Below are 10,422 nucleotides of genomic sequence, written 5' to 3' on the forward strand. Positions count from 1 at the left end.
TGATGTTAAAATCTAAGATAAGTTGATGCAATATGATTAGAAATAGGTTAGAATTACTTACCCAAAGTTTGTAGGTGAAAATCCCCTCTCCAAGTCATCTCCTTCTGAGTGTAGGGTTCAAAAATGAGAGAATGAACTCAAAAATCCCGTCCCTCATCTATTTGTCTAGTCGCAGATGTCGCATTAATTGCGAACCCCCGCAAATGCGAAGAAACACTCGCAAATGCAAAGTCCTTCCATCTCTGTTGTCATCACAATTGCAATGAATAGTTCGCAATTGCGAACAGTGGACCCTCCGCAAATTCGACCATGATGAGAGAATGAACTCAAAAATCCCGTACCTCAGCTATTTGTCCAGTCGTATATGTCGCATTTGTGACCTTGGGTTCGCAATTGCCAACCGCGCAAATGCAAAGAACCACTCACAAATGCGAAGTCCTTCCATCTCTACTGTCATCGCAATTGCGATGAATAGTTTGCAATTGCAATGAATAGTTCGCAATTGCGACCATGATGATCGCAAATGCGAAGAAGCTCTCCCCAGGTACACTTCGCAAATGCGAAATGCGAACCCAACAGACTTGGCAACCTTCGCAAATGTGAACTCAGACCTCCAATTGCGAGATCTGAGGCCTGTGTAGAAAACCAGCAACTTCCAATTCTTACAACACTCCGCTAAGCGTCTGAAACTCACCCGAGCCCTCGGGGCTCCAAACCAAACATGCACACGAGTCTAAAAACATCATACGAACTAGCTCGCGTGATCAAAACACCAATATAACACTTAGAACTATGTATTCAGACACCAAAACGAATGAGATTTTCAAAGAAGCTTAAGAACTTTCAATTTTACAACCGGACGTCCGAATCACGTCAAATCAACTCCGTTTTGCACCAAATTTTGCAGACAAGTCATAATTATTGTAATGAATTATACCAAGTTCCGGAACCAAGATTCGGACTAGGTAGCAATAAAGTCAAACTACAATCAAACTTTGTATTTCTTTAAGCCTTTAAACTTCTAGTTTTCAACAAATGGCGATAATTCAAGCTAGGTACTTCCAAATTCGATTCCGGGCATATGCCCAAGTCCCAAATCACGAGACGGACCCACCATGATCATCAAAACACTAATCCGGATTCGTTTACTCAAAATATTGACCGAAGTCAACTCAAATGAGTTTTAATGCACGATTTCAAATTTTCAACAATTTTTCACATAAAATCCTTCTGGAAAAGACACGGACTGCACGCAAATCAAGGAAGGCTAAATGGAGCTAATCGGGGTTTTGAAATACAGAATTGAGGGTTACTACTATAAATGACCTATCGGGTCATCACAGAACCATCAAAGATATCTATGATGTTGCTGCCAAGTCTTCTCTTGCATATGTGAAGCCATACACCGAGAATTGATAGTTTGATGATGCCTGCGGGTTATCAACCCCCAAAAGTTCAATAATTGGATGTAAAAATCCAAAGCAACACGTTGCACACTTCGTTGAAACTTGTAATAATGCTGGAACCTATGGAGATTATCTTGCCAAGCAGTTTGCCCGTTCCTTAAAAGGAAATACTTTTGATTGGTACACTGATCTCGAGGCTGGTTTCATCGATAGCTGGGAGCAACTTGAACATAAATTTTCTCGATCGCTTCTATAGCACAAGGCGCACTGTAAGTGTGGTTGAACTCAAAAACACACGTCAATAGAAGGATGAACCAGTTGTTGATTTCATCAATCGATGGAGGAATGCAAGCCTCAACTGCAAAGACAAACTTAGTTAAGCTTCTGGAATAGAAATATGTATCCGAGGAATGCATTGGAGACTTTGCTACATCCTACAGGTTATCAAGCCTAAGTCATTTGAAGAATTGGCTACACGTGCTCATGATATGGAGTTAAGCATGTCTTCAAGTGGAAATCAAGGGCTACCTATTTATGAACCTCACAAAGTGTAGGATAAACAAGAAATAAGGAAAGGAGGCAAGTTTGTGCCGAAGTCTAAGAGCAAGAAATCAATGAATGTTAATGCCTCGCCATTAAAGGTCACTACAAAAGTGAGTAAAAGGCAAAGTGTGAAGACAACGTACTTACATGATAAAGTTGACTGAAAGTTAACTCTGAAGGAAATGCAAGTGACAAAGTATCCATTCTTGGACTCTGATGTTCCAGCAATTTTTGAAGAACTCCTTGAGTTACCTGAAATGTAGCGGCCAGACAAAGCTGGAAGGACTAATGATCCAAATTATTGCAAGTACCATCGGCTGATTGGCCACCCTATTGAAAAGTGCTTTATCTTCAAGGAGAAAGTCATGGACTTGGCCGATGAATGAGAAATCTTACTTGAGGATGAGAATGAAAGTTTGAATCAAGTCTCTATCACTTTTGGTTCACTTGATCCCATTGTCCTTTGCAATTTTGTCGAAGTACATGAATGTGATGGCATCCAAACTGCATCATCACCAAATATGATTAAATTTGGTGACTTTGAACCTATCAATGTGAGCAAATCATTGCTTCTCCCTTTAGTGAATAAACTAATAGTATATGAACGATATCAAGAGGAATATGAATCACGTAGAAGTCAAACTGATGATGAAGGTTGGATTCTTGTGATTCGGCGAAGATGCTGCAAGACAAGTTCACAAAAGGAGTCAAGTAAGCAATTGACTAGAGGAAAATGGTGAAAAGACCCAATAAGAATGATAAAGAATAATTGGAAGAAAACAAAAATGGAGGAGAATAACTATCAAAGGCTATGCCATCCAGTGACATTGGATGAATTCCTTCCAAGTTGGTTACGCACGCAAGCTTCCTGTCAAGATATCAAGGCCTCATGTTGTAAGGTAGATGAAGAAGACAAATAAGGAAGATCCATCATTGCTGCCACCTCCCTTATCTGAAAAACTTACCGAGCATCTCTCTGAAGAAGTGGACACTTGCAATGCAAAAATCACATTTACTAATGATGATCTTTTGCTTGGTGAAACACATCAAAACCGTCCCCTGTTTATGGTTGGATTTGTACGTAAGCAGAGATTAAGTAGAATTTTGATTGATGATGGATCTGGTGTTAATATTCTCCCAATTCGTACTGTCAAAGAGCTTGGCATACCTATGGATGAACTATGTGAAAGTCATTTGATGATTCAAGGGTTCAATCAAGGGGGCAAAGATCCATAGGGGCTATCAAATTGGAAATAAATATGGGACATATGCGTTCGAGTGCATGGATGCACGTGATCGATGCAAAGACCTCATATAATATATGTTAGGAAGGCCATGGATACACGAGAACAAAGTGGTTTCATCCACCTATCATCAATGCTTGAAGTGCTGTAAAGATGGGGTCGAAAAGAAGATAGTTGCTGATGATAAGACCTTTACTGAGGCTGAATCATACTTTGCTGATGAAAAATTCTACTTAAAGAATTATGTCTCAAAGGAGGTTAAGGTTGACAATGTGATGTCGACCAAAAATGTTGCAAAGAAGGTTGATGTCACAACTGGCAAGGCAAAGGTTACAGTTGAAAATGATCAAGTGCTTTATGATAAAAACAAGATAAATTAGGCATCTTCAAGTAATAAAGTGAATCACATTCTTCGCTATATCCCAAAGTCAACAAAGGTTGAAGATCCATCTTCTGAACTGCAAGGTAATATGTTAGGAGGCTTGACCCTTCCTGTCAAGAGAATTGATGCAATTAAGTCATCCAAAAAGTTGCTTAAAGGGTTTGTCAAATCATTAAACCACAGTTCGCTTCTAAATCTAGCACTTCCTGCAAAGCGCACAGATGAGGGATTTGACCCAAATGCCTACAAGTTGTTAGCAAAAGCTGGATTTGATCCCATTGAACCTTCCAAATTGGTAAAGATCCAACCTGAAGCTTCAAAGAGGACGATGGAGAAAGGGTATCCCCTGAAACAATCACGTTAAGGTTTGGGTTACAAACAACCCGCGCCAATCCGTATCTCCATAAAAAGGGCAAGTTCTAACTACATTACTACTAAAGAAGAGTCTACGACATTTAATGAGAAGCCTTCAATGTTTGATCAACTTACGAAACCAAGGACCTCGGTCTTTGATAAGTTGGCACCATTGAATAAGAAACACAAGCGTCATGGAAGTAATAGAAGGATCGAAGCTAGTATCTTCGCTAAAAAGGAGATTTCGACCACAGATTGCCCGAGTCTGATTCCTTCTAGAATGAGGCGAGAAACACAACTTGTAGTTTCATGTAGAAAGGTCCTCAAAGCAAAGGCTCATACTATAGTGCACACTAAAGAACGTGAGGAATATGAAGAAAGTGTAGGCTCATCATATCATATCACCATTCATGAAGAACAAAATGCTTCATCTTATACGGAAGTCGAGGAAAAGTGCCTTGATATTCATGTATGTCATAACATATCTTTCAATGATGGGGATCCTCAAGAAGATGAAGATGCTAATGATGCACCACATGAGCTTGAAGAAGGGTGAAGACAATGGTTGATGCACTAAAAAAGTCAATCTCGGAGCTATTAACGATCCAAAGCCCAAGTGTGTAAGTGCCTCTCTAACTGATGATGAAGAGAGAAAATATATTGAGCAACTTAAGGAGTTCAAAGACGTATTTTCTTGGAGTTACAAAGAGATGCCAGGTTTAGACCCCAAGGTGGCTGTTCATCATCTTGCTGTCAAATGAGGTGCTTGTCCCGTGAAGCAAGCACAACGTCGCTTTAGACCTAAAATGGTTCCCTTGATTGAAACCAAAGTTAACAAGCTTATTAAGGCTGGTTTCTTTCATGAAGTTAAATATCCTACATGGATTTCAAGCATCGTCCTTGTAAGAAAGAAGAGTGGCTAAATCCGAGTTTGTGTTGACTTTAGGGACCTAAATAACGCTTGTCCTAAGGATGAATTTCCTCTTCCCATCCCAAAGATCATGATTGATGCCACGACTGGATATGAGGAGATATGTTTCATGGATGGTTCGTCTGGATATAATCAAATTCGCATGGCACCGAAGGACGAAGAACTTACTGTGTTTTGCACCCCTAAAGGTATATACTGCTACAAGGTAATTCCATTTGGTTTGAAGAATGCTTGTGCTACATATCAACGTGCCATGCAAAATATTTTTGATGACATGCTTCGTAAAAACGTGTAGTGTTATGTTGACGACTTGGTGGTAAAGTAAAGGAAGAAAGATGATCACTTACAAGATTTGAGGATGGTATTCGAACGACTTCGGAGATCAGAATGTATCCATTAAAGTGCGCCTTTGGAGTTACTTCGGGAAAATTCCTCGGTTTTATTGTTCGACACTGAGGTATCGAAATTGATCAAGCTAAGGTGGATGCTATCTTGAAAATGCCCGAGCCTAAGGATATTCATAAAATTAAAATTTTACAAGGTAATTTGGCATATCTTAGAAGATTTATTTCGAATCTGGATGGAAGATGCCAACCATTTGGCCGCCTCATGAAGAAAGGTTATGTTTGGCACTTGTCTTCTCTATTCAGAAGCTGAAGCATTACTTCTAAGCTGACATTGTGCGACTCATCTCAAGAGCGAATCCTATCAAGTTTGTCATGTCTAAACCTGTCCTAGGTGATCGATTAGCGAGGTGGTACCTCCAATTTCAACTATTGGAAATTGTGTATGTTCCTCAAAAGGCGGTAAAAGGACAAGCATTAGTAGACTTCCTAGCTGACCATCCGATTCTAGATGATTGGGAGTTGTCTGATGAATTGCCTAATGATGATGCAATGGTCATCAAAATTCAACCTCTTTAAAAGATGTATTTTGATGGCACTACACATCGTGAAGGAGTTGGTGCTAGAATAGTGTTTATCACTTCTCAAGGAGAAGTTTTCCATATTTTTTCACTCTGACACAACGTTGCTCTAATAATGTTGCTGAATATCAAGCACTCATACTTGGGCTTGAAATGACTGTGGATATGAAACAATTGCAACTACAAGTTTTTGGAGACTCCAAGTTAGTGATCAATCACCTTTTGGGTGGCTATGAGGTCAAGAAGCCAGAATTGGTCCCATATTACAAATTTGCTCAGAGATTGGTATGTTGTCTTGGAGAGGTATCTATTCAACACGTGCCAAGAAAGGAAAATAAGAGAGCTGATGCATTAGCAGCCTTAGCTTCTACATTATCTCTTCCCGATCAAATACAAGTCGTTGTTTGCCAACGATGAGTGGTTCCTCCACCAAATGACTACGAAGAAGAAGAATGCAAAGTTGAGCATCTTGTTGCCGTTCTTGAGGTTAAAACTGAAGATTGGCGACAACCATTAATTGATTATCTTTGTTATGGGATATTGTCAGAAAATCCGCGAAGGAAGACAGAAATCCGAAGGAGAGCCCCTTGCTTTCTTTATTACAAAGATAAACTCTACAGACGATCATTTGATGGAGTGCACTTACATTATTTGGGGGCTGATGAATCCCTTCAAGCCCTACAAGAAGCACATTCTGGAGTATGTGGAGCACATCAATCTGGGTCAAAACTTCATTTCCACATAAAAAGAATGGAGTATTATTGGCCAACCATGGTGAATGATTGTTTAGATTATGCTCAAAGGTGTAAAGCTTACCAATTCCATGCTAACTTCATACATCAATCACCTGAAGTATTATACCCAACTATTGCCTCTTGGCCACTCGATTCTTGGCGTTTGGATGTTGTTAGCCCATTGCCAAAGTCTTCTAGTGGACTTGTATACATTTTGGCTACAATTGATTACTTTTCGAAGTGGGCTGAAGCTGTTTCTCTTAAGGAAGTAAAGAAGGAAAATGTGGTTAACTTCATCTGAGTCATTATTATCTATCGTTTTGGCATTCCTCGATATATATTGACGGACAATGGTAAGCTATTTGATAACAAGCTAATGAATAAAATATGTGATCTTTTTGGCTTCAAGCAACACAATTCCTACATGTATTATGTTGCTGCCAATGGACTTGCTGAAGCATTTAACAAGATGCTCTATAACTTGTTGGAAAAGGCTGTCTCTAACTCTAAGCGAGATTGGCATAAGAGAATGGAAGAAGCTCTTTAGGCATATAGGACCACATATTTATCATGACCCGGAATTCCCACCCTCGGGACCATGATGACGCCAAATAGTTTACTTGCTAGGCAATATAACGTTAGCTATATCTATTAACCATTTTTAACAATTTCCAAATTTTATGACAATAATAACACTGAATAGTCTGAAATAAGGTAGTAAGCTAAAAAGTGACGAAATCAAAATGCAAATCCCGGAATCGCTGTCATAAATACATGAGCGTCTAGAGTACTACATATAAAGGTCTAAAATAAACATAACTATCTAAATCAAAATAAACAGCTAAAATGATGTAGAAGGGGACTTCAGGGCTGTGGACGCCATGCAACTATACCATAAGTCTCTACTGATAGCTAGATCCGAGCAACCTCACTCAGCACAAGAAGTGCAGAGTGTAGTATGAGTACCACTAACCCCATGTACTCTGTAAGTGCCAAGCCTAACCTCGACGAAATAGTAACGAGGCTAAGGCAGATCACTTACAATAACCTGTACGCAATAATAATAATAACAGAAAGGAAGGAATGGAAATAAAGCAGTTAATTCATAACAACGAACTCAAAATCCAACCGCCAGAGAGTCCAGAATAACAAGTCATATAAACTCATATCAATTACCGAAGCAAATCCAACACTCACAAACAAATATAACTTTATACAATCCGTTGCGGCACGCAACCCGATCCCACCATATCATCATCCGCCAATATCATAATCCGTCTTTATTCTACCATTTCAACTCATTACCTTTCAATTTTCGTTGCAGCGTGCAACCCACTCCCCAAACAATTTCAATCAACGATAGCAATTTAGCAACCAAGATTTACAAGAATTTCTACATCAAGAGAGTAAATGTAAGTAATGGAGAATAACATGATAATCAAAGAATCTCGAACAACTCGGATGTCTCAACTTTACTAACTCCATGATATCTATCCATTTAACAACTTATACAAATGAAATTACATAATTGAAGGCAACAAATATTATAATACTATAAGACAAGCAAGAAATAGGACAATTTAGATATGCAAGAAAAGCATTTAGACACAAGTAGCAAATTAGCATGGAATTGTGGGAGGGGTGGACAATTTAATACTAGGATCACTAAATGACAAGTAACAATTATGGCATGGAAGCCAAATAAGCATGTAGCAATTAAGGCATGTAACAAGATATACTATGAAGTAACAAAAACATAGAAGCAAGCAACACAACGGCGCATATACACTCGTCATCTCTCATATACGCCGTTTCACACGAAGTTCACATACCATGTAGTTCAAGGGTTCCTCGTTACCTCAAATAAAGGTTAGACCCAACACTTACCTTGCTCCGTAACTCAAGCAATCACTTAACAACAACCTTGTCTTTTGAACAAGCCTCCAAACCAACCAAATCTAGCAAATTATTGACCTAATAATTCAAAATAAGCTTTAGAAACTACCTACAAATGAAAGAGGTTCAATTTAGATCATTTTTGAAAAAATGTCAACAAAAGACAACCCTGGGCCCGCTTCGGTCAAAATCAAGATTCAGACCAAAACCCGATTACCCAATTACCCCCGAGCCCGATTATGTGATTTGTTTCAAAATCCGACCCCAATTAGAGGTCTAAATCTCAATTTTACAAAAATCCCCAATTCTACCCAAATCCCTAATTTCTACCATGAAAATTCTAAATTTGATATTGAAATATCATGAAATGTAATGGGTAATTAAAAAGAAATGGATTAAAGTCACATACCAATGAATTTAGGAAGAAAAGTCTCTTGGAAAATCGCCTCTAGGGTGTTTAGGGTTGAGAAGTTGTGAGAAATGAGCTAAGTCACATTTCCCCCCTCTTTTACCCACCTGCGGATATCGCAATTGTGATGGCTAGTACGTAATTGCGAACATCACAAATGCGAGACAATGGTCATAAATGCGAATCCTATCTCAGAGCTATAGAAGTCACAAATGCAATATTTGGTTCGCAAATGCAAAATCCCAACCTTTACAAATGCGGACCAATCCTTCGCAAATGCGAAGGTAGGAATAAGACACGGACTATGCACACAACTCGAGAAACATTAAACTGAGCTAATCGAGGTCTCAGAACATGGGAATAGAGGCTCAATCTCAAAATGACCTATCGGGTCATCACATTCTCCACCTCTAAAACAAACGTTTGTCCTCGAAAGGACATAGAAAAGTACCTGGACTGGTGAAAAGTGTGGGTATCTACTCCGCATATCGGACTTAGACTCCCACGTAGCTTCCTCGATCGGCTAACGTCTCCACTGCACTCGAACTGAAGGATAACTCTTAAACCTCAACTTCTGGACATGCCGTGCAAAAATGGCCACTGTCTTCTCCTCGTAAGTCAAATCCTTGTCCAATTGGACTGACCTGAAATCTAATACATAGGACGGATAACCGTGATACTTCTGGAGCATGGCCACATGAAACACCAGATGGACTGCTGATAAACTAGGTCGCAATGCAAGCTTGTCGGCCACTTCACCCACTCTCTCAAGAATCTCAAAAGGTCTGATATACCTAGGGTTTGACTTTCCCATCTTTCCGAACCTTATCACACCCTTCATGGGTGAAACACGGAGCAGAACCCTCTTTCCAACCATGAATGTAACATCACGAACTCTACGATCGGCATAACTCTTCTTTCTAGACTGAGCTGTGCAAAGTCGATCCTGAATCATCTTGACCATTTCCAAGGCATCCTGAACCAAATCAGTACCCAACAACCAAGCCTCTCCTAGCTCAAACAAACCAACTGGCGAACGACACCACCTCCCATATAGTGCTTCATAGGGAGCCATCTGAATACTCGATTAGTAGCTATTGTTGTAGGCAAACTCCGCAAGCAGAAAGAACTGATCCCAAGAACCCCCGAAATATATCACATATGCGCGAAGCATATCCTCAAATATCTAAATGGTGCGCTCGGAATGTCCGTCTGTCTGGGGGTGAAATGATGTACTCAGCTCAACCCGTGTGCCTAGCCCACGCTGTACGGCCCTCCAGAAGTGTGATGTGAACTGCGTGCCCCGTTCTGAAATAATAGACACCGGCATACCGTGTAGACACAAACTTTTGCGGATATAGATCTATGCCAACCGCTCTGAAGAATAGGCAACTGCCACTGGAATGAAATGTACCGACTTGGTTAATCCAATTACCGAAGCAAATCCAACAATCACAAACAAATATAACTTTAAACAATCCGTTACGGCGCGCAACCCGATCCCACCATATCATCATCCGCCAATATCATAATCCGTCTTTCTTCCACCATTTCAACTCATTACCTTTCAATTTCTGTTGCAGCGTGCAACCCGCTCC

General features: G+C 39.9%; 2 protein-coding genes across 2 annotated transcripts; one reads left to right on the forward strand and one right to left on the reverse strand.

The window, feature by feature from the left end:
* Window positions 1-5,938: 5,938 nt before the first annotated feature.
* On the forward strand, window positions 5,939-7,066 carry LOC138902825 (uncharacterized). The gene is made up of 4 exons (XM_070190725.1): window positions 5,939-6,070; window positions 6,333-6,484; window positions 6,589-6,805; window positions 6,929-7,066. The coding sequence occupies exons 1-4, from the start codon at window positions 5,939-5,941 to the stop codon at window positions 7,064-7,066; spliced, it is 639 nt and encodes a 212-aa protein (XP_070046826.1).
* A 2,281-nt stretch (window positions 7,067-9,347) lies between these two features.
* On the reverse strand, window positions 9,348-9,899 carry LOC138902826 (uncharacterized). Its single transcript, XM_070190726.1, has one exon. It carries the CDS (start codon window positions 9,897-9,899, stop codon window positions 9,348-9,350), a length of 552 nt encoding a protein of 183 aa, XP_070046827.1.
* Between the last annotated feature and the right edge of the window lie 523 nt (window positions 9,900-10,422).

Source organism: Nicotiana tomentosiformis, chromosome 12 (genome assembly GCF_000390325.3).
Source record: "Nicotiana tomentosiformis chromosome 12, ASM39032v3, whole genome shotgun sequence".
NCBI lineage: Eukaryota > Viridiplantae > Streptophyta > Magnoliopsida > Solanales > Solanaceae > Nicotiana > Nicotiana tomentosiformis.

Bases quoted from the DNA above. Each gene is read 5' to 3' on its own strand.
- LOC138902825 (XM_070190725.1), top strand. From the start codon at position 5,939: ATGACTGTGGATATGAAACAATTGCAACTACAAGTTTTTGGAGACTCC. The intron at 6,071-6,332 runs GTATGTTGTCTT...GGATATTGTCAG, and splicing joins ACAAATTTGCTCAGAGATTG to AAAATCCGCGAAGGAAGACA. The intron at 6,485-6,588 runs GTATGTGGAGCA...TTATGCTCAAAG, and splicing joins TACAAGAAGCACATTCTGGA to GTGTAAAGCTTACCAATTCC.
- LOC138902826 (XM_070190726.1), bottom strand. From the start codon at position 9,899: ATGGCTCCCTATGAAGCACTATATGGGAGGTGGTGTCGTTCGCCAGTT.